The following is a 21,636-nucleotide window of genomic DNA, read 5'->3' on the forward strand; positions in this document are numbered from 1 at the left end:
TAATCTAGTTCTTTTAATCCATTTATATAAAAAAAATCTAAATATTATATCTAAAATGGTCCGACCCACGTGAAATCAAGTTGTCGTTAAAGCGGCCCGCGAACGAACCCGAGTCTGACACCCTTGCCTTACACCAAAGTGGCGGCTCTAGTCTCATGGGGAAAATACGGTAATGGTTTCTTCTACATTGCGGGTGTAGTGTGACGTACTTGTCTGGCATGAGGAAGTGCAGCAGTGACCAGAGTTCCTTGAGGGAGTTCTGCAGCGGAGTGCCCGTGATGAGGAGCCTGTGGTTGGACCTGAACTCCATCAAGGTTTTGTACAAGAGCGAATCATCGTTCTTCAGTCGATGAGCTTCATCCACGCCCAGGAAGGCCCAATTGATGTTTCCCAGGACCCCCTGTCGAACGACATTTAGTGACATTCTCTTTGTCAAGGTCCATTCGATCACCAACCTTGTCTTTGAGTAGAATTTCATAAGTGGTCAACAGTGCGTTGAAGCGGATTCTTTTACTTTGGTGGTTGACCCATTCGTAATCGCGGATCTGAGCAGAAGAAATCGAACACTGAAAAACTCTGCCGGCTGTGCCTCCAATCTCAGTGGCAAACTACCGTTTTCCTGCTCATGACGTCGCCCAGGTAGACCACCACGTTCATGTCGGGGGCCCAGGTGTCAAATTCTCTCTGCCAGGAGGTCAGCGTGGACAAGGGCACCACCACTATGAAAGGGCCATACAGTTGATGCTGGTGGAACAGGTAGGACAGGAAAGAGATGGTCTGGATGGTCTTTCCCAAACCCATTTCATCGGCCAGGATGACGCTGTTGCACCTAAAAAAGAGGGGGTGCTTCATTCCGATGAGGATTCACTATCATAGCCACTAATATCACTGAAATATGATCGCACCTGCACCAAGAGTGAGCCAACCAGTTCAGGCCATCCAGCTGATAGTCCCTCAACTGCAGGTTCTCGTCGCCAATGAACGACGGCTGCTTTTTCAGGGCAACAAATCTCGGCCTTTGTTTCAACACCTAAGGCCAGCAAGAAAAGCTTTATTTAAAAAAATTAAAAAAGAACCGTCTCTTCAAGACAAGTGCGAGTTGGACTCCTACCTTGCAGTCTTTGGAGGGGACACTTTTGCTGGAGTTGCGGTTCAGGAAACTTTCGATGCAGTGTTGGAACTTCTTCATGATGAGCGCGCCGTCCTCCCAGCTGCATTCCGAGTACGGGAGCCCCATCCACTTGCATAGATACTCGGGCTCGTTGGATGATGTTTTGTGACTGTGGGCTGGAAGAATTCACATATATTAAAACTATCACTCAAATGTGGTAAAATAAATGTACTACTTACAAGGGAAGTCGGAAGATCCATGCGTTTTGCCCGTTTTCGTTGCTGTGGATGACACAAAGAGTTATTGTATTTTTCGGGCTATGAGTCAAAGTATACACAATGAAAGAGAAACAAAAGATATCAATTGCACTGGGGCAAAAGTTGCATTTTTGAAGGGCAGTTTTTTTTATTAATTAGAAGTAAAGAACAAACACAATACGATAAAGTCATGGTAAAATACAGGACAGAAAAAAAGGAAACCTGTTAACATTTTTTTTGGATGACTAGCATAAAATAAAAATTCTGGTTAATGAGCTTCATGGTTTGTTGGAGTAAGCAAGTTTTTCTCTTTTTTTTGCTATTTTTGATGCATTCATTTTCCAGCATCGAACCTTTTTTTGTCAGAATTTCTAAACGCTTTGTAGGTACATCCTACCTGTGTATTTTACTTAAATATTAAATGAACATGGTGTGGCTTATTTAACGGAAGGAACTTATTCACAGTGCCCGAGCGAGCGAGCTCTTACCGATGATGCGTTCCACGAACTGAAATTGCTTGTTCAAGTCTGAAATGAGCTCCATCTGGCAGTTGTGGAACTCCACATCCTCAGGGGATGCCTTATTTAACCTGAAACATTTGCATGAAAAGTTTTACTTCGTATAGGTATAAAGTTGTTTGATTACCGTATTTTCCGCACTATAAGATGCATATTCAATGAAGGTGTTTCATATATAAGGCGCACCAGATTATTAGACGCAGTGGTAGTAGTGGGTTGTGTTATACAGCCACTAGATGGAGCTGTCGTAGTAGTACTGGGGGGTGTTATACATCAACTAGATCAAATGTGTCAAAGTGGCGGCCCGGGGGACAAATCTGGCCCGCCACATCATTTTGTGTGGCCCGGGAAAGTAAATCATGAGTGCCGACTTTCTGTTTTAGGATCAAATTAAAATGAAGAGTATAGATGTATATTAAATTTCCTGATTTCCCCCCCTTTTAAATCAATAATTGTCATTTTTTAATCCATTTTTTCTGTGTTTTTAGTTCAAAAATCCTTTTGTAAAATCTAAAAATATATTTTAAAAAAAGCTAAAATAAACATTGTTTTAGATCTATAAAAAAACTGAATATTCAGGGATTTTAATCCATTTATAAAAAAATCTAAATATTATATCTAAAATGGTCCAGCCCACATGAAATCGAGTTGACGTTAATGCGGCCCTCAAACCATCCCGAGTCTGACACCCCTGAACTAGATGGAGCTGTAGTAGTAGTAATGGGGGATGTTATACATCCAGTAGATGGCGCTGTAGTAGTCGTAATAGCGGTCAGGGGTTGTGGTATACATTTACAAGATGGATCTGTAGTAGGAGTTGTATTATGCATCCACTGGATGGAGCTGTGCTACAGGAAATTACATATAATGATTAACCAATATTGATCCATATATAAGCCACACTTGAGAAAATGAAAGTCTTTTAGTTGCGCCTTATAGTGCAGAAAAACAATAGTTTATGATAAAAATAAATCAATAAATAAATATTCACCATCCATTGAGCTCATCATTTTTCTTTTTGAAATTGTCCAGCTTTTTCAAGCCCTTGACCTTCTGCTGAATGAGCGAGTCCATGCTTTCCCACGTGTTGTGGATGTAAGACCAGCCCTTCCACTTCACCAGATACTGAGTTTCTCCTTCTTGGTTATTGGGCTCAAAGCCTTCGCACGGATCGCCGTTCTCCTCCATGGCATACATGGTTGTAGGAGCACCCGTGGCTAAGTCACAGGAAAAAAAGGGGAATATCAGCATGTTTGGCTACAAATGTTCATTGACAGTCAAAACATTCACCTCCTTTTTTGCCAAGCCTGGTGTCCATGACTTTCTCGATGGTCTCGCTGTCGTCATCCTGTTGTTCCTCGCACGCTTCGCCCGTCATCTCGATCAGATCGTCAGAGTCTGTTTCAAAGTCATGTTGGTCTTCTTTATAGCTAAAATAAGGGCGAGAAAACATGATGCGTGAAGAACTAGGATTTTTTTCCCCCTTGTTTTTGGGCACGTTAGATCTGTCCGTTATTTTTAAAGACCTTTTGACTTTTGTGGCCCCTCTCCGACGTGTTTGTCTCTTGGGAGTGTCCTCGTCGTCGTCCTCATCGTCATCGTCATCCTCCTCCTCCTCGTCGTCTTCGTCCTCTTGAGAAGATTCCTGTTTTCTTGATCTCCTTGATTTTTGGGACATTTTTTTGCTGGATGATTTTGTCTGGGGTCTGGAAAGGAACAGAAGAAAGAAAAAAGGGGAAGAAGATTGTTGATCCACTTTAGAGAGCAGAAAACAAATGTCCTTTAAAAAAAAAATTGACTGCAAGATAGATAAAATCTATTCTTCTGTAACAAAATTCATATTGGATATATAAATTATGTCCCCAGAGATATGCGCACACGTAAAAAAAAAAAACAAGTAACAAAAACACACATTCTGGCCACAATAACTGGAATTGATAGCTTGTACAGTGGTACCTCTACATACGAGCAGCTCTACCTACGAGATGCTCGAGATACGAGGAAAATTTCAAGCAAATAATTAGCTCTAGATACGAGAAAAATTTCGAGATGCAAGAAAGCCAGGTGGCCATGACATGAGAGGCTGTTTATCATTGTAGCGCGCTGTCTTTTTTGACGCATCTTTTTCGTGTATAACATATCTACGAGCACTGAACGATTTATTCAGACGAGTTTCCGCTACAGATGGACCAGGAAACGGACAATGCGCATGCGCGGGCAAAAAGAGGGCTTTCTGGGTAATGAAGTATACTCGTGCACACAACACCAATAGCCAATGACACCCTTTCTCAGAATAAAACTTCATTACCCACAATCAATACGTGGTTAGGCTGTTATTCCTTCCTTAGCCTGTTAGCTCCCGCAATCGCTCATTCAAGACTACTTCTCGTTGGCAAGTGGTCGTGCGTTATCCTATTGTGAGGACATTTGTGTGCATCATTTTCGGAATATTATGAAGGGAATACAACAGCAAACAGCCCATCGATAGCCAACGTGAGGGTGGAGGCGTGGCAAACAGCTAACCCGCCCAGAACGAAGGTTAAAAAAAATTAAAACAAAATTAGAATTCAGTTTTGTGAAGTTACATCAAACGTATGTTTGAGTGTGTCTGTATATATTAATCCAAGTTAATTTAAAGGCGTTTGTTCGGTTACAAGTGCGTTGCCGTGGATAAAGTAGAGGTACCATTGTATTTCAATTACATCGTATTTAACTGCCGTTGACAATAGACGTCCAATTCATTCAAACTGTGCGGGCTGGCTGAAAATGCTCACTATCTATTGCCAGACTTTTATGACTCTCAATAAAAAATAACAAATGGATTGCACGTCTGGCGGCGTCAACGGCAGCTAACGAGTGAAATGACAAATCACATGAAATGAAATTGTCCAGCGGGTAGCTGTCTGACGGCCAGGCCTGGCTAAGCTCTTACCTTCTAGCAGGAAGTCGTCTGGATCTAACTTTTTTCTCTTCCTGCTCACTGTCTGTACTGCTGGAAGTTTCTTCCTCGTCATCATCATCATCATCATTCCAGATACTTTACAACAAAAAGATGCCACAATTTCACCATTTTTTTTTTTACTTGTACCAATTGCAAGTTTAGGCCGTTTGATTGCCATGAAGACAATTTCATCACTGATTGGAGCAATTTAGAATCGAGATAACATCAACACCTGGCTGACTCGAATCTAACTTGGCCAACAGATACCCAGTTGCACATGACAATAAATCATATCGATGGAAAAGATGAAGGCAAAATGGAATTATTTCAATGACTTTATGAATATTAGAAGATGCTCAGAGGGCAAATACTTACTCTTTCTTTTTTACGCGAGAGCTTTTTCTTTTGGGACTCTCGCTTTCCGAGTCACTGCTTCCCTGTAAATTAAAAATAAATAAATATATAAATAATCAACAGTAATCCCTCAATTACCGCGTCTTCACTTATCGCGAATTCAATACTTCGCATTTTTCCCCGCTATTAATTATAATTTTTTTTTTTTTTAAGTTCATAAAAATTTGAAAATCCACGCTGAAACTCTTGCTACTATGAAAAAAAGTTATAATAAGGGTGACCCAACTTCGCCATTTTTCGATTATCGCGGCCATGTCTGTTCTACATTAACCGCGATATTCGAGGGATTACTGTATACACCTTTTAAGCACCCAGGTAAAAACCAAGATGGCTGTCGCAATAATTGAAGTTGAAAAAGCAATACTTTTTGTCCTTGAATCTAAACAGTTTAATCCCGAAACTCATTTTTAGCCCGGTTTTACTCTACCAAAAATGTGACTTTACCCCTGCGCCGATATTCAGACGAGATGGTTCTTGTCGACTGCGATTTGATCTTCGGACCCCGTACACATCTGGATGCTCCTCCCACATCTGGACCAAGAATAACGACAAGCAATATCTTGAAAAGCGAATATTTCCAAAGCACATTCTGCATTCCGGCTCACGGGATTGAAAGATTTCATTCAAATGTGACCGAGTTACCTTCTTGACATCAGCTAAACGTTCTTTTTTCTTAACTGGCTTGTCTTTGAGGTCGCCGCCACCTCGCCTCTTGGACTCGGCGGACTCGCTTCCGCTTCCCGAGCGACTGTCGGATCCCGACGAGCTGTTGGAGTCCGAGCGTCGGGAAGGTCGCCTCTCGCTGCCGTGTTCGCTCTCCGACTGACTCCCCGCCGACCCTGAGGCCGAGCGGTTGGATTCTTCCGAGGCTGAATTGCTGCGAAAAGAACACGGGTCGTTTTGAGTTATATTTTCACGAGTTACAATTTCATTTTCAAGACCATGTTCTTTATTTGCTTTCAGGCCAAAACACATAATCATAACTAGTGCTTGTGATTTTTTGTCTGACATAAATATTTTCAACATCTTGAAATATTTGTATTATTTATTTAAACACGATCATTTAGGAAGTCGTCATTTTTAAATGAAGTGGACGTCTATTGATGTCAATGTCATGCAAAGATATACTATAATATATTTGATGAACAAAAATTTCAGTGTTACTTAGGGCCTTAAGCCCCAGTATTTCATTTTTTTTAATCAATTTTAATTAATTATTTTCGTTTTTATTACAGTTATGTTAATTTACCAAACAATGTAAACATATATAAGCACAATTCTATAAAATGAAAATAATTGCTCATATTTGAGTTTCTTTTTAGTCCAAAAATAGTCACTTGCCCTATAAGGGGTTAAAAGTATAAAAAAAGACCAAAAATAATCACACTGTATAATGTTAAAGGTCTTAACTGCCAACTTATTTTAAGTGACCAATGTCCATGAAACGGAACCTTCCGCATTTTCTGCTGTCATTCTGCTTTTCAACACATGAGGGCGTCAGTCCACAACAGAAAAAGATGAAGACTATTAGCGACATAAATGCAGAAGCCGTTTTTTGAAACATTATGAAAATAAAAATGTCATGACCCGGATATAGTTTAAAAAATGCAAAGGCAACTACAAGATATAAATAGTCTCGTACTTCTGACGATGACCTAAAGCGGAAAGAGAAAGCAACTTCCCCGAGGGCGGGACAAGACAAAACCTCTTCTATTGGTCAAAGGGTTGCTAGGTAATACATCTACCAATCGTGGGCTTCCAAGTACAGACCGCCCATGTAATGATTACATCCGGTTAACGATTCGCATTTTTCCAATGAAGTGGACAAACATTAGAGAGCAAGGCCCACGAGTAGATTTTAAACAATATTTAACCAAACACGGGTTAATTATTATGTGAGATTCCTGCCAGCGCATTTATCTTTTAATTTATCTGCTGAACTCCCCCAATGTTAATGTGTCAATACAGGAGATTAGACACCAGAGACAAAACCTGGCACTATTTAATGCTTTACTAAGCAAACCTGACTAAAATGGCTGCCGTGAGTGCACAATACTCAAGTGAGAGTAGACAGTTGTTGTCCTCTAAAATATCCCGTAGTTTATCAAATGTGCGTCATAAGTAAATGTGATTGACATTAGCAAGGTTATCACGCAATACAAGACCTTAATTTAACTTTACGTACGTAAATGTTCTCTGACAACATGATAATAAACGTGATTAGTTTATGGAGCAAAGTAGGGGGTGCTAATAATATTAAAATATGCTGTTTAAATAAAGAAAAAAAGACCATATTCAAAGCTGCTTAGCAAAAAAAGAAACAATGTTAGTAAATTATTCTTGGACATTACATCAATGTGCGTTCATGATTAAAAATAGCAACACTCAACGTAGCTATCTCAAATATACAATGTAGCTTTTATGTGCAAGTGAGGTTTAAAAAAACAGGCAAATATACGGTCCTAAAAGTTCAAACTTACATTGAGTAACAATAGAACCGAACCATCCCCCAGAACAATATTTTAATTGACGATTTACAACGAATACAAACTGAAAATCTAAATATCATCTCAGATCTGCAGTAAAAGTTATCACACTTTGTGGTAAGATTCAAATGGACAAATCTGTTAAAAAAAATACTTAATAAGGCTTTACTTAAAGTTACTATTTTCCTTGCTTGTAACCAAAACATAGTTTGTAGCTTAAGAAAAAATGCATGGTGCAATGCAGCAGCTAGTAAAATATACGTTCTGGTGATCTAAAATTGAGATAAAGCAAGTTCGATTAGTTTTCTTCGTAATTACTACACATTATAAGCAATCCATTCAATATTTGGGGGTTAGTGGGGTCCCGATTCCTTCTTAGAGTAATGATCTCCCTCCCTGCAAGCCTTGCAAACTCAGTAGTAATAAATGCAATGAAAATCAGGGTGTGGCTATTAAACAATAGCAAGGTCATTGATGACACTCGTGCATTTCGTCAGTGACACAGACACGCATATGCAAATGAAAACACGCCGTGACAGGTGATTGAGCACGCTTGACAGGGTAAACAAGTCACGCAAGCGTTAAAAGAGCATTTCAAAAATAAATAAATAATCAGAATCAGGATTGTTTCCATACCTGGATGCATTACTTTGAGTCGATCCTTCATCCCCTTGCTTTTTGTTTCTGTTCTTCATTGTGGAAGAATGCTTCTTTGTGTGTGTGTGTTTTTTTTTCCTTTTCTTCTTTATATCCTTTGGGAGATGATCTCGTGTCCTGGTATTCGTGTCAAAAAGTTCCAGGAGACAAGTCCCTCAAGATTTGTCTTCGCCCCTCGGCGAACACTTTAAATCCCAAACGGTGCGACGCGAAGAGAAAGTGGAATTAAATACGAACATTCGAGCATTATAATTTATATTTATATACACGAACTATACTTCCTTACAGACATGTGCTATATTATTTCATTAGCCTGCATATGCCCCGGCTACCAATTTCAACGAGGGCCGATTCACGTCAATTAATTTTAACTGCGTCATCAGAATGACTACCAAAAAAAAATAAAGTTAAACATAGATACAATGTGGAATTAATCCAGCGAACAATGCAAATGTAGCAATCTTTAAACAAGACGTCAGACGATGCATTCAACTAATTTCGCTTCGATTCGCCGCGGTTGCAAAATGAACCAAAACGTCAAATTAACAGCAGCGGACGGGAAAGCGAATTATCTGAATGAACTTACAAAAAAAAGAATGCCATTTTAAATACATTTTAGGCCTCCCCGAACCTGCTCAGCTGTCAAGCCCGAGCGAGACAAGAGGCGAGGAAGCAGCACACTAAAAATGGAGGCGCGCCATGGCTGCATGGAAAACAACGACAAGCACTGGCCGCAGCCCGACGGCTCCTTCGACGCGGAAAAAGGAGCCCAAAATCCCGTGGAAACGGCCCCAAAGCTGTCAAAATGTCGAGCGTATAGCCGGAGGCATCACGAGAAGGGAGCAGGACGTCGCCTCAGTCGACACAGGGGGCAAGAAAAGCGGAATGACGACAGCCCATAGTAGCCTTCCTAAGGATCATCCGCCATCGAGAGCTCCTTCCTGGCTCTGAAAGCCTTTGATTGACGTTATTTTCATTTAACCAACACTCAGGTGATGTTTAAGTCCCTCCCCTTCATCTTTTAACTTTTCGTTTAGGGGAAACGTGGTTTGATATTCATCACAATTTGACAATTAGCCGGAAAAAAAAGTGAAAGTGGTAGTCTCACTTAAATGGACAAAGAGTGGAAATTATTTTTTCCCCTTCTGCAGCAATTACATCACTTCCTGCTTGAGCAGGAAGAAGAACAACCAGAAGCCATTTTAGAAAGCTATAGGAAACCATTTCATTTCTCATTAAATGTCATGTCAAGAGTCAGTTTCAAAACGGTTTTATTGACAGTCATTAGGAATAATGATACAAAAATAGCAAATACAATGAAATGAATTGTCAAAAATAGAAGTGACTTATGAGTAAACAAACCATCTTATAATTGCTTCATAACTATATCGACCAATCTTAAGTTAATTTCAAATCACTTATTGTGACAGACTGTAATACAAATGTGAAACTCCGGAATTTAATTTAAAAAAAAAAAACAGCCAAATGTCAGAATTCTCATAAAACAAACCAAAGGGGAAAGAAATACATGACACTTTATTCAAAACAGCCTGAAATATTAGCGTACAATTGCCATAATCTTGCTTCTCCAAAACGTCGAAAAAATATTTTAAATCCACGACACAGCTTTCCGATGTCCACGATGTTTTAAAAGATTTTTTAAAATCCATCGGAAGTCATTGAAAAGGGGTTTCAGCTTGTCAAAAAATACGCCATCTTCACGTTTAAAAAACGTGATCTTCGCATTTTAACGCTGTCTCCATTGTCAGCGAAATCCACTTGAATGGGTTCTTGATGGGACAAAAAAGAAGGAAACATTTTGTAAGCCCACAGCACATATAGAATTATCAATCAATGTCCCATAATCAACAAAAATCAGAAGCTAACACAAGACTATTACGATCTAATGTTCGTAACAATTTAAAAAACTAAAATCCGAATGACCACTAGGGCGGTCTGAACGGTTAGGCTAGCTAGCCGCTAACCTGAACATTACGTTAGTATTCACCAGTGGTAACTTGTGACAAAAAGAAAATGAAAACCAGCCAAACGATTATATAAATTCTTCCTAATAAAAGCACAAGTAACTTAAGAAACAATTTGTGAATATCTCAAAATGTGTGTGTATCGTTACAAAGTTTACGTAACGATACAAAAATAGTTACTTTTCCCGCGCTCTGATGGGTTGGGTTATATACCTTAGTAATAAAAGCGCATTGCCGAATGCAAAATAAATAAATGAAAGCAGCTAATGCTTTTTCAAGAGTAGAAAAATCCCGACTGACTTGGTGAAATGGTTCCATTTAAACCCCTGATAAAGCAAATACATTTCTATGGTGAAGTATGTTGATGGGATTGTAGTGATGTCATCTACATGCGACATCATAACATACCTTTAATACATGATGGAAACCACCAATATGTGAGTCCTAAACATTACAGCGCTGTGTGCTAACCATACTAAAAAACGAAAAAAGTATACAGCAACAAATTCCCAAATGTTTTTTTCTTTAATTTTAAAAATTGCAACATGGGAATTAGGCAGCCCACTTTGCTGTTTGATCAACAGAAGGCAACTTGTGTCCCTATCCTCTTATTTAAGAGAGGATGAAATATAATACTGCTAAATGGCTTGGAATGTGACCCTTTACAGAACACAATAAAGCTGCAATGTATTAAAAAAATGATCTGAACTGAAGCATTTCGGAAGATAGACCTACTGTCGCATTTTAAGCGACAAATTGGGCCTCGCTGTTATGAAGTAAATGTCATGCGCAAACGTAAAGGTACTGATTTTGCAGTGCATCTATTTAAGCGAATCACCTTTTCAAATCAAAGAGTCGAAAGGAACTTACAGGGCTGTCTTCAAACTGGTTGATCCCAATTTGAAAATTCTCATTACAGTCCACGTCAAGCATCTCTGTGAAAGGGATCAAGACAAACATGAGTGATGTCCGAAATGAGAATATCCCTCTAGAAAATGACTACATAATAAAACAAACTTTTTAACTGAATTGAGCAAGTATTTGAAGTGTTTTTTGGGGAACGGCCTGAATTAGTTTGAAGATGACCACTGGTTGAGAGCAAAGAAAAGTTTGAGAATGGATGCCGTAGTGTTCGGAAATACCGCCATACCTCTACTTACGAAATTAATTGGTTCCAGAACTTTTTTCATAAGTTGAAAATTTTGTAAGCAGAGCAGTACTTTCTATGTAAATTCTCTAATTTGTTCCAGTCCTCACACAAGTATCAACTAAACCCTTTAAAATTGGTCATGATGGCCTAATTTTGTGAGCTACACACAAGAGAAAATAATCATAAAATTATTTATACAGGAAATGCATTTAATTTTTTTTTGGGGGGGGGGGGGGGGGAATTTCATAATTTGGATCTTTTTTGTATCTCATTTGCTTTCGTAACCTGAAAATTTTGTACCTAGAGACATTCGTAGGTAGAGGTATGACTAGCTGGATTTGCGATTTGAACGGAGCACTAAAACTGACCCGATATTTTTTATTTGCTTGAGCATTGGTGTCCAGCACACTGCTTGTTTCTAAATGATTTTTTTCGTCAATATTGTTCTGCTCCACACTAACAGTCCGATGTTTGCAATCATGCATAAATTAGCCGAAATGGTGACAGGATAGTCAAAATAAGTGGAATCGTGAATATTGACAGATCAGCTTACATTGTGTGCGTTTCTAAAATTTGGCAGTTGGGTAAAAGCAATGCCAATCTGGGGCACTCGTGTTTTGTGGCGTCATTCAAAGTACTTTGCTGGAGTGCAGCTATGAGACTTCAAGAATCCAGGTTTGTGTCAAGGCATGAACATTAAGATTCAAAGACTTGATCCAGAAGAATCAGAGGACAAGATTTGCAAAGAAAGTTCCTCCAATGCACATCATGGTAACAACTACTCAGTTTGAACAGCTGATTGGCCATGAGTGAAAGAAAAATGGCGGCCATTGAATTCATCTCAATTGAACAGCTCCAGTTGGCGAAGACAATGAAAGAGAAATATTCCAAGCCATGAGCAGGATCATTTAAAATCCAATCTTAAATTGAATTCTCATCCACATTGTGTGGGTCATGTTAGTGTATGATAGCTGTGTGGCTAATGGGAGTACGCCAAGTGGAATGGAACAATACCATTGGCTTAGTGGATGCTTGGCTCAGACCGTATCAGTAATTCAGGTTGTTTGTGATGACGATTTTTTTTCTTGAAATTCTGGGAATGCGCTTTTTATTTTTATGATCACTGATGTCCACCATAATCGGGAATGTCGCAAATGTGCATTGTATCGTTTAAGAGATACAGACAATGTTCGACTTTAAACTCCGCCAAAAGATCTTGACCGCGAACCTTACCTGCAAACTTTTACTAGTTAAAATACTTGACACCTACCAAACTTCGTTGTCCCGGGGAATGTTTAAAATGTATGAAAGGATTTCCATCAGATGGCCGTTGCGTTACTTTCGTTAAATTTTACACACTAGCCATATATCGGAAATTATCAAAATTATTTGATATGTTGGGTAGCTAGCCCAAAAAATTCACTGGAAGTGGAGGACTCTTATAGCAATACGTTTTTTAGCAAAACATTAAGATAGGCTACTGACTCAAACAAGCAATATTATACCACGGCGCATCAAAGTTTCGAAATTGTCGATGGGGAAAAAACGATAGCCCGTTAGCATACTTTTAAAATTCTGCCTTCTCGGCCTGAAACGAGGACAATTTACAAGAAAAGCTTTCAATCTTCGAAAAACACTTACCGTTCTAGCCTGGAGAGAAAATCGTACGAATCCATCCGTAAAACCTTCGTAGCCCGACGTCAAGCCTTTAAAATACAAAACGTTCTCAGTTACGAAATGAAACAAGCTAATAGCTCACCCTAGTGGCTGTATGTAGGTAGGAGCGATTACGGGACTTTAATAAGGAAAAGGACCACAACATACCATTTTCCTTCGGTCAGGCGATCTGGTCCTTCCGTCTATGTCGCATTGCGTTATTGGCCAAGTTGAATCCCTTTAAAAGACAAAAATGTATGCACGTTTATATGTATTTTCATTTTTAAAAGATGTATTTCGCGTCATAAGATTTGATAAAACTACCAAAATGTTAGGTAATTTAGTTTACATTAGTTCAGTTACGTGGTAGCATGTTTGTTTTGTGGGAAAATGCTTAATATCTCTAGGGGTCTTATTATATTTAACATCTACAGTGGGATCCTATTGGGAATAATAGAGCGAGGATGTCTTGTTTCTGCTATTGTGGACTAATTCGTTATATTCAACAACATACAGTTGGTAATTCAAAAGTAGTTTGTCAAGTAATATTCATCTCCAAGTGTGTGTTAATCAACAGTCTCATCCACAAGATTGCCCTTTAAGGACTATTTTATATTTATTCTTATTTTAGAAAGCTATTTCCTGAAAACTATACATAAATTTGACTTCATGTTCACTTAAAATAACTTTGAATCATTCCTTGGGTGTTTAATGTAAAGAGAAGATGCAAAATGTATGGAAAAATAAAAATGAAATCTTCAGCCATTGTCTTAAAGGGTTAAAAGCCAACACCCTATTTTGTATTTCCAGATATATAGTATTTTTAACATGTAATGGCTCCATTTGATCAATATACCTGTTTCAACGCATTTTGAGAATCCTCGCTGACTTGATTTTTGCAAATCTCAATTTAGAGGTATTTTTTAAAATTATTTTACCTTTTTTAAAACCAATCAAAATGTATTAAATCAATAGTTAGAAAATCAAATTTTAGAATGCACTTCCATCGACTGTGTACACAATCATGTGATGGAAAAATGCGTCCTGGTGATATTTTACACAAATTACAAATCGACGAAAACCCTTGAAAATGAACATAAAGGAGAAAAACCATCAAAACAATCAAAATACCTATCAGGGCAGTCACAAAGCACTTGTACACGTTTTAAAAACGAAACATTTGCCTGATAATATGCTTTTATTCGACGAAAAGCACAAAGGGCATTTGTCCTTTCAAGGACAAAGCCAATTTTAAATGCGTAGGCACAAAGACGACAAGAAACATCGACAAAAAGACTCTTCTACAAACATCTTCCATGTAAAGTCGATTTAGGGCGAGCAAATATGTCCCTTCCCACTCACAAACACATATTTTCTAACAAATATCGTCGAATACGTCGTCGTCTTCATTCCACCGAGCACACCATGGCCATTTTTTTTACAACAGCGTCTGGTAGCTTGTTCTTTTCCACCATATTGGCTCGTACCGCCATGTCGACGCGCCTTCCCCCCCTTTTAACGTGTAATTCTTGGATTTTTTCTTACCAACATCCGCGGTCGGGACTATCCGCCGTCGTCTGGCCGGGTCGGCGCTGTTATTTCTGGGCATTTTGGTCTTTTGGGTGGCCGTTGGGGCTGCATGGCTCGGCCGCAGTCTCCTCGACGTGTTGTCCGCTCGGCTTCCCTATGGCGTGTGTCCTTCCTCTCCGCCTCCCGACGAGCTCATATCCTTCGACGGCTCTGCCCACTTTTTCGCCTCGCGACGTAAGCGAACATCCACTTCCTCTCCTCCTGCCCCGCAATGGCCGCCATGTTCTACTGAATTCGTCGTCTTTTCGTTTACTGACGCTGCAAAACTCATTTTAGCACACGTTGCTCTCTCGTTGCCTTCTCATGAGATACGATAGGTTTGTGATAAAAGACAAACATTTTAAACACAACATTTGAGGGCTGTGACTGGCAAAGAGAGGTTTAAGAAAAGCGTTGGTTTAAAATGGCGCCCCTGTTTGAGGTGTTTGAAAAGAGGAATAAAACGTAGTTTCGGGGATACAGATTTGAATTAAGGGGTTGTTTATCAGAATTTTATGGCCAAGCATGGATTAAAAAAAAAGATTGAACTCTTATTGTCACTGTCAAACGCAGGGAACGTTTCAAAGTTATTTTAAGTAAACATGAACTCACATTTATTTATACTTTACAGGAAATAGCTTTCTAAAAATAATAATTTGTCCATTTCAATTTAGTTTTTTAATCATAAAAGCCACACATCAATGTTGTTTTATTGTAAAACAATGAACAGGGAGTATTGATGTCAACACTCCCAAATATTACCATTTTTGGCCTTATATTAATAAAAATAAATGTTTTTTTAATTACCTCTTTCAGTGCGACAAAAACAGACATCTAATCATCATTTTGTTGTGAATTGAAAAGACTTTGTCACTTGTTGACATCCAATTCATTTTAACTGAAAGGGCTGTCAGTGATAAACATTTAAAAAGGGGCCATAGTTTGAGAAATTTTCATAACATATGCCAATAAATCTTGTTTTATTGTTAACCATTGAATAGTCTGACCACACGACATTTATACTTCCCAAAAATGTGATACCCTCTTTGATACCACATTAATAAAGTAATAATATATTTTAATGAACTCTTCTAGTACATTTGATGATGACATGTCAAATCATGTAGCCCCCAATAATCCGTATAAATGGTAGCTGTCCACTCCATTTGAAGTGTGAGGGTTGGCAGGATACAAAATGTTTAAAATAGCACTATAATTTGATCTGTTTAAGTCATTTAAAACATGTATTTTTGCTTTTACAGGTTTGAATTAGGCATGCGCTAAGCACAATTATCTGACCAATCACCGATGAGGCATTCGAAGCGATTTTTTAGCGTTGCGACATCAAAACAGTAATATTTTAGGTTGCGCGGTCAGTCCATCTTTTGTCGGGCTTTTCGACGGAGCCCGTGGTATGCATTCCACCCCCATCGGCAGCCAATGAGATGTTTGTTGCTACTGCGCATGCCAGCTGCACGGGGAAGATTTCTTTAAAAAGATCTGCCGCCTAGCAACAGCGTTGGCCCGTACACTTGGACAAATGCAGCCATTGTTAGGGCGCAGTGGCCAGTAAAACAGGCTTAAAGGGGGAAATCCATCCATTTCTAACATATGTGTAATTAATGTACTCCAGCACCCCCGACCCTAGTGAGGGTAAAGTGGTTCAGAAAATGAAATTACATGGGAGAGATATATTTATATAAGAATATGTATACACAAGGTACAGCTAATATAATGAGCAAAAATAGATAAAGGGTTGAAGGTCCAGCTTTTGAATAACTGTCCAATGTCGTGACTATAACAGGCTTAATATGGAAGAACAACTTGGGCACCAAGCTTCTGATAACCTTCTATAGAACCACTGTAGAGAGCATCCTGGCGTACTGCATCACAGTGTGGTACGCTGGAAGCACGGCAGCAGACAAAAAGGCCATGCAGAAAGTGATTAACACTGCCCAGAGGATTGTCGGCTGCTCTCTGCCCTCACTGGAAGACATTGCCAGCCCTCGTTACCTCAGCAGAGCCAGCAACATCATAGGGGACCCTTACCACCCTGGTCGCAATCTGTTCCAGCTGCTGCCTTCTGGCAGACGCTATAGGTCCCACAAAGTACGGACAAATAGGCTTAAGGACAGTTTTTCCCCCCACATCCATCAGAACTCTAAATTTGCGGTAACACAACACACATTCCCTTCTGAGGTAATATGAAAATATGTTTGGGTGGTGATCTGCCTCCTACTAGCTGACTGAAGGTAAGTGAAAGACAGTGAGAGGTAAGTGACCTGTATCCATAACAGCAGAATGCCAAATTACAAGTCGGTAACTATCACTTATTTAGGTCTTTTGCCGAGTAAACGCAGCTTATGGAAAAGCACCACCAATTTCGTCATACGCAGTTTCTGGGTGTGATGACAAGTAGGCTTTTTTGTTGTTGATAATGACGACAATATTATTATTATTATTATTAAAAGGTTTTGAAATAATCTCGTCATATTTTTTTTTATATTGCCAAAACTTTTAGTTGTGATGTGTAGATGTTTTTTTTGGCTTCTAAAAGCAAAGGCAGTCGTTTACACATAGATAACGACACATGCTTTTTGGTGGCAGGGTGTGCCTTGCAAAACAGCACAAACAGGATTAAATTAATTGGTGTCATGTTTTTAAAAATTCAAGCACACATTACATATTTATTCTCACACTACCTAAAATGTATTTTGTAAGTGTAAGTTCTCTCAAACTGCTTCAATATCTTAAATTGATAGTTGTTGTTGTTGTTACATACTGCACAAGCAACTGAAATGTATTTTAAGGGTTAAATGGTTTGGGATGATTGGAATATTGGTGAAATTACTTTATACAAGAAAGTTTGCTTTAAAATGAGTTAATGCACCTATGAAACCGACATGAATGTTGAAAAGCATGTAAAATATCTGCACAAAGGTCAGATAGCTTTAGATTACATTATATTATATCAATTTACAACTAGAAGAGTATCTTGAATTTAAAACAAACAAAAAAAGATAATTACCATGCAGTCTGAGCGTTTTTCCCTCGCTGCTATGATAAAATAGGTCAAATGTTGCCTGTAGTTGATTCGTGCTGCCCTCTAGTGGAATCTCCTTTAACACAAAGTTGTGTGGCCCACAAAAGTATATAGGTCAAAAACAAATTCATATTGGTTGACAATTTATTTGGAAGAATCCCATGAGACTTGAATTTATGTTTTGAGATTAGAATGTGCTCTGATAAAAAATAACAAAAATATTTTACTTTGTATGCATTTGGGGACGTATGCATTTGTATATATACACGCGTGTGTGCATTTGTGTAAACATAAAAACATTCTCACTGATTAATCATGAATGGATAAAATGGTATAAGTCATATCTGTTATGCATGTATTGTGGGCGTGTTTAGTTTTATCATTTTAGTTTCTACGCTTTCACTTTCAACCCGTACATTCCCTAATTGCATTCTTATTTGTACACTACTATTGCATTTTACGGTTGTCTTGTTTATTTTTTTCGGTTGAAAGAAACATAAATAAAGTAAATTGCCTAGACAGTGTATCATTACATAACGTAATTGCTAAAAAGACGCAAATATTCGTCATTTCCATCAGATGATGAAATAACCGTTAAAGGCAATGAGGGATAGTGACAATTCCGAGTCGACATTGAAGGCGCCACCAGGAACTAAGAGGGGAGGTCTAATGAGCGTTTCCGGGGGAGGCGGATAATCCCAATCGCCAATTCTTAATACGAACACCAAGGTGTTACCTTCAACTCGATTCAACAGAAACGGTTTGTCGAATTAATTGCAATATATTTAAAGTAATTGTAAAAAAAATAATTCTAGTCAAAATGTTACATTTCCTTTGTCCTTTTTGATGGCGCCAATTAGCAAGTTCAACCTGTAATGTAACAGCTGTCGTCGTTTATGTTGACACCTCTCTGGAGAAGAAGTACCAGTACTAGTTCGTTTCGTTTCGTTTCGGCTCGACTCGGCTCCATGGCGATATTTTATTTAGCTCTGAGTCTAATGGCGGCGGAGGTTTGGAGCGTGGAAGGGGAGCTGCGAAGCTTGTCTTCGTCTCCGACCGTGCCGCCGAACACGACCTCGGTCATGTTACGAGAACACGACGGCGGCGTGGATAACAAGAACGGCAGCCTTGAGGCGGTCGGGAGTCCAACTTCGTCCATCATGACGCACCTGCCCACGCTCAAAGTCGTGGTCATCTTCACCTGCGTGTTGACAGGGGCGCTCATCACTTGCCTCCTCGTCAAAATCATCAGGTAAGAAGCCCCCCATTCTTGGGCGTCCCTATAACTCATTGGCTGGCATCGACGGCTATAAACGTCCAATCAATTTCGACTGGGAGAGGGACATAAGGAGACGAACGACTAAGGACAATTTGGATTGTCCAATCAACCTCCCATGCAGGGCAGGAAATCGGGATACCCGGAGAAAACCCACACAGGCGCAACAACAAATGAATTATCCCTATTTCTATGTAACGTTAAGCCGTCTTTAGAATTAAGTCAATTGTTTTCCAAAACCGTCTCGGGTTTCTAAAGATGTGTAATGATTCACTTGGCCTAATCACAAACAAGTGATTGTGTTTGCGCCATGTGATGTGACGAAAGATACGCATCGGTTAAATAATCTTCCCACAAAGGATTACCCGTCTAACCTGATTTAAAACAGAATAAATACGTAATTAGCAGTCTTGTGTTTTAAGCCTTTCACATTGTAAAAAACATTTTTTTTTTCGGTGCCTCCATTAGCTCGCGACCATTCCAGCATGAAACAATAATGTTAGATTTTATGGTTTAGTTGTAGAACTTGGTGTCAATTAATAAAGTGTACATTTGGGTTTGACAGATCTGGGCGTCGAATCAGGAAAACCCGGAAGTATGACATCATCACGACACCCGCCGAGCGAGTGGAAATGGCGCCCCTCAACGATGAGAACGAAGACGAGGATGACTCGACTCTATTTGATGTCAATTACAGGTTTGCTTTCTTAAATGTTCATTGTTATTCTATGCTAAACATTGACAGGAAATTTAAAATTTGGACAGGTTTGAAATTCTGTTTCGATAAAAATTTCAATTCAAGGAGAGCTGGAAATAAGTTATTTTTTGGCAAAATAAAAAGTGGCCCGCCAGGCTTATAAAACACCAGGGTAAACCCTCCAAGGAGTTTCTACATTTTGTAAATGTTAAATACTACTAAATAAAACAACTTAAGTGTAACTTAGGGCCATAATTAGATAGATTGGCCTTGTTTTTATTCTTTTTGATTTTGTTTATAATTCTATTACATTATTTTTTTATTTAACAGGCCTAAAGCTTTTTATTTTGCCTTTGGCCAGAAAAGCCCGGCAGCCCGCCAGGCTCATAAAACACTGGTGTAAACCCTTGCAATAGTAAGGGAGAGTTGAAAATAATCACAATGAAGAATTTTATTGTACATTTTAGCGAATGAATTAAAAGTAGTCTTCCCTGCACCCACATCATATTAAATAAAAGTTTCAACCTTGATTTGTTCAAGGGTTGCCACTAGGAAGCGCATTTCCCTCTTTTTGTATAGAAAACATCCTTCAGTGGCTGTTTTTATGCGCAAAAAACATATTTTGGAGAATGTTAGTCGTAAAGTATCTCAGATGTGATGTTGACACAAGGCTTCACCCTTCCGTTCTTTCTATTGTTGCCTTGGTATGAATGCTTCCTCATGGGAAGAAAGGATGTCCTGTTTACCTGGCAACTTGTTTAACCCGCTTCCTTCTCAAACCACTAGTGAAAACTTAATTGAAACGCTTTCTATTTTCTCGCAGGTGAATCCCCACGGACCAATATTTCACATTTTGGAGCATCCCACGTGACTTCTTGCGTCCAACGGCTCGTGAAATTTCCACGACACATAACGTGGAAAGTGTATGTTGTCGTTAAACCGCATTTTTCCTGCGCCCTGACACGGGCGAGACACTGGAAAACAACGTGCGTACACAATTTCAACTTTTGACTCCGATTGTGACTGCTAAATCGTCTTCAGTCCAAAAGATGCTCGCTGTTTTTTTCTTTCTAATTTTCTGCTATTCTAGTTATATCCTACATAAAACGCTATATCTAGTTTGTTTTTGTACTTTTTATGAATTCAAGATGTCATCAAAACTGGATGTCTTAGTATTTAGAGTTCAAACACTAAAAATGTGATAAAATTATAAGTCTAAGGGTTCAATGTACTATATGAATAAAGTGGTATAGAAATATGAACCATGTCGTATTGAGGCAAAATAATTCTAATTTGTTTTGCAGATTAGTAAAATATTTCAAATAGAATAATTTACGTACGCAACTAATGTGAAATTCCGGTCAAACTGTTTTGATGTACAAAAACTCACAATCGACCATTGAAAACATCACTTTTAATATTTGTCCTTACAGTATGATATCATGGACTAACTTATTGGCTGCGATAGATGTCAAATCCAATTTAAACTGGGAGGTCTGGTAGCGAATGAGCCCTCCCGCTACAAATGGATTGGACACCTGAATTTGGTCTTTTTCTGTTGTTCTGGGTTAGAAAAATGTTTTCATCAAAAACCACTATTGTTTCCTGTACTGTCAGTCAAATGTAGATTGTGAAATAGCTACCCTGTTTGTTGAAAAACTGGCAGGAAAAAAAACCCCTGTTTATCCAAAGAATATATTATGAAATAGTCCTTTGCTAATCTGTGAAATAAAAGCACTTTTTAAAGTGATTGGCCCTTTTGAGATATTTTTTTTGCATGATGGAAGTACATTCATGTTGTCTTGAGAGTTCAAATACAGAAATTGAAGTATATTGGTTGAACATATTTCATAAAAAGAAAAGCATGCAGTTATTA

General features: G+C 38.8%; 2 protein-coding genes and 1 long non-coding RNA gene across 8 annotated transcripts in view; 1 reads left to right on the plus strand and 2 right to left on the minus strand.

The window, feature by feature from the left end:
* The window catches only part of chd2 (chromodomain helicase DNA binding protein 2), a 106,939-nt gene extending 97,522 nt beyond the window's left edge, over positions 1-9,417 (minus strand). For 3 of the 5 annotated variants that reach the window (XR_013299629.1, XR_013299628.1, XM_077596498.1), the window contains exons 1-15: positions 8,364-9,417; positions 5,884-6,118; positions 5,686-5,772; positions 5,203-5,264; positions 4,819-4,923; positions 3,413-3,592; positions 3,177-3,316; positions 2,878-3,103; positions 1,857-1,957; positions 1,351-1,392; positions 1,112-1,287; positions 906-1,030; positions 613-829; positions 456-545; positions 210-400 (exon numbers count right to left, since the gene is read on the minus strand). Coding sequence is in view for 3 of the 5 variants with exons in the window: in XM_077596498.1 (XP_077452624.1) it covers positions 210-400; positions 456-545; positions 613-829; positions 906-1,030; positions 1,112-1,287; positions 1,351-1,392; positions 1,857-1,957; positions 2,878-3,103; positions 3,177-3,316; positions 3,413-3,592; positions 4,819-4,923; positions 5,203-5,264; positions 5,686-5,772; positions 5,884-6,118; positions 8,364-8,422 (2,036 nt within the window). In the remaining 2 variants the exon portion in view is untranslated. The remainder of the gene's footprint in view (positions 1-209; positions 401-455; positions 546-612; positions 830-905; positions 1,031-1,111; positions 1,288-1,350; positions 1,393-1,856; positions 1,958-2,877; positions 3,104-3,176; positions 3,317-3,412; positions 3,593-4,818; positions 4,924-5,202; positions 5,265-5,685; positions 5,773-5,883; positions 6,119-8,363) is intronic. The other 2 variants (XM_077596499.1, XM_077596500.1) reach the window with 2 other exon arrangements.
* Positions 9,418-9,638: 221 nt separating this feature from the next.
* Positions 9,639-17,795, minus strand: LOC144071166 (uncharacterized). 2 transcript variants are annotated; one of them, XR_013299568.1, is made up of 6 exons: positions 17,773-17,795; positions 14,721-14,966; positions 13,344-13,413; positions 13,161-13,225; positions 11,240-11,304; positions 9,639-10,174 (listed from the first exon to the last, which is right to left on the minus strand). It is a non-coding gene; the product is annotated as an uncharacterized LOC144071166 (long non-coding RNA). The 2 variants fall into 2 exon arrangements; XR_013299567.1 differs by lacking the exon at positions 17,773-17,795 and having other exon boundaries at positions 14,721-15,118.
* A 597-nt stretch (positions 17,796-18,392) lies between these two features.
* Positions 18,393-21,510, plus strand: fam174b (family with sequence similarity 174 member B). Its single transcript, XM_077596029.1, has 3 exons — positions 18,393-19,039; positions 19,629-19,760; positions 20,584-21,510. Exons 1-3 carry the CDS (start codon positions 18,684-18,686, stop codon positions 20,585-20,587), a joined length of 492 nt encoding a protein of 163 aa, XP_077452155.1. The 5' UTR covers positions 18,393-18,683; the 3' UTR covers positions 20,588-21,510.
* Positions 21,511-21,636: the final 126 nt, after the last annotated feature.

This window comes from Stigmatopora argus, chromosome 3 (genome assembly GCF_051989625.1).
Source record: "Stigmatopora argus isolate UIUO_Sarg chromosome 3, RoL_Sarg_1.0, whole genome shotgun sequence".
NCBI lineage: Eukaryota > Metazoa > Chordata > Actinopteri > Syngnathiformes > Syngnathidae > Stigmatopora > Stigmatopora argus.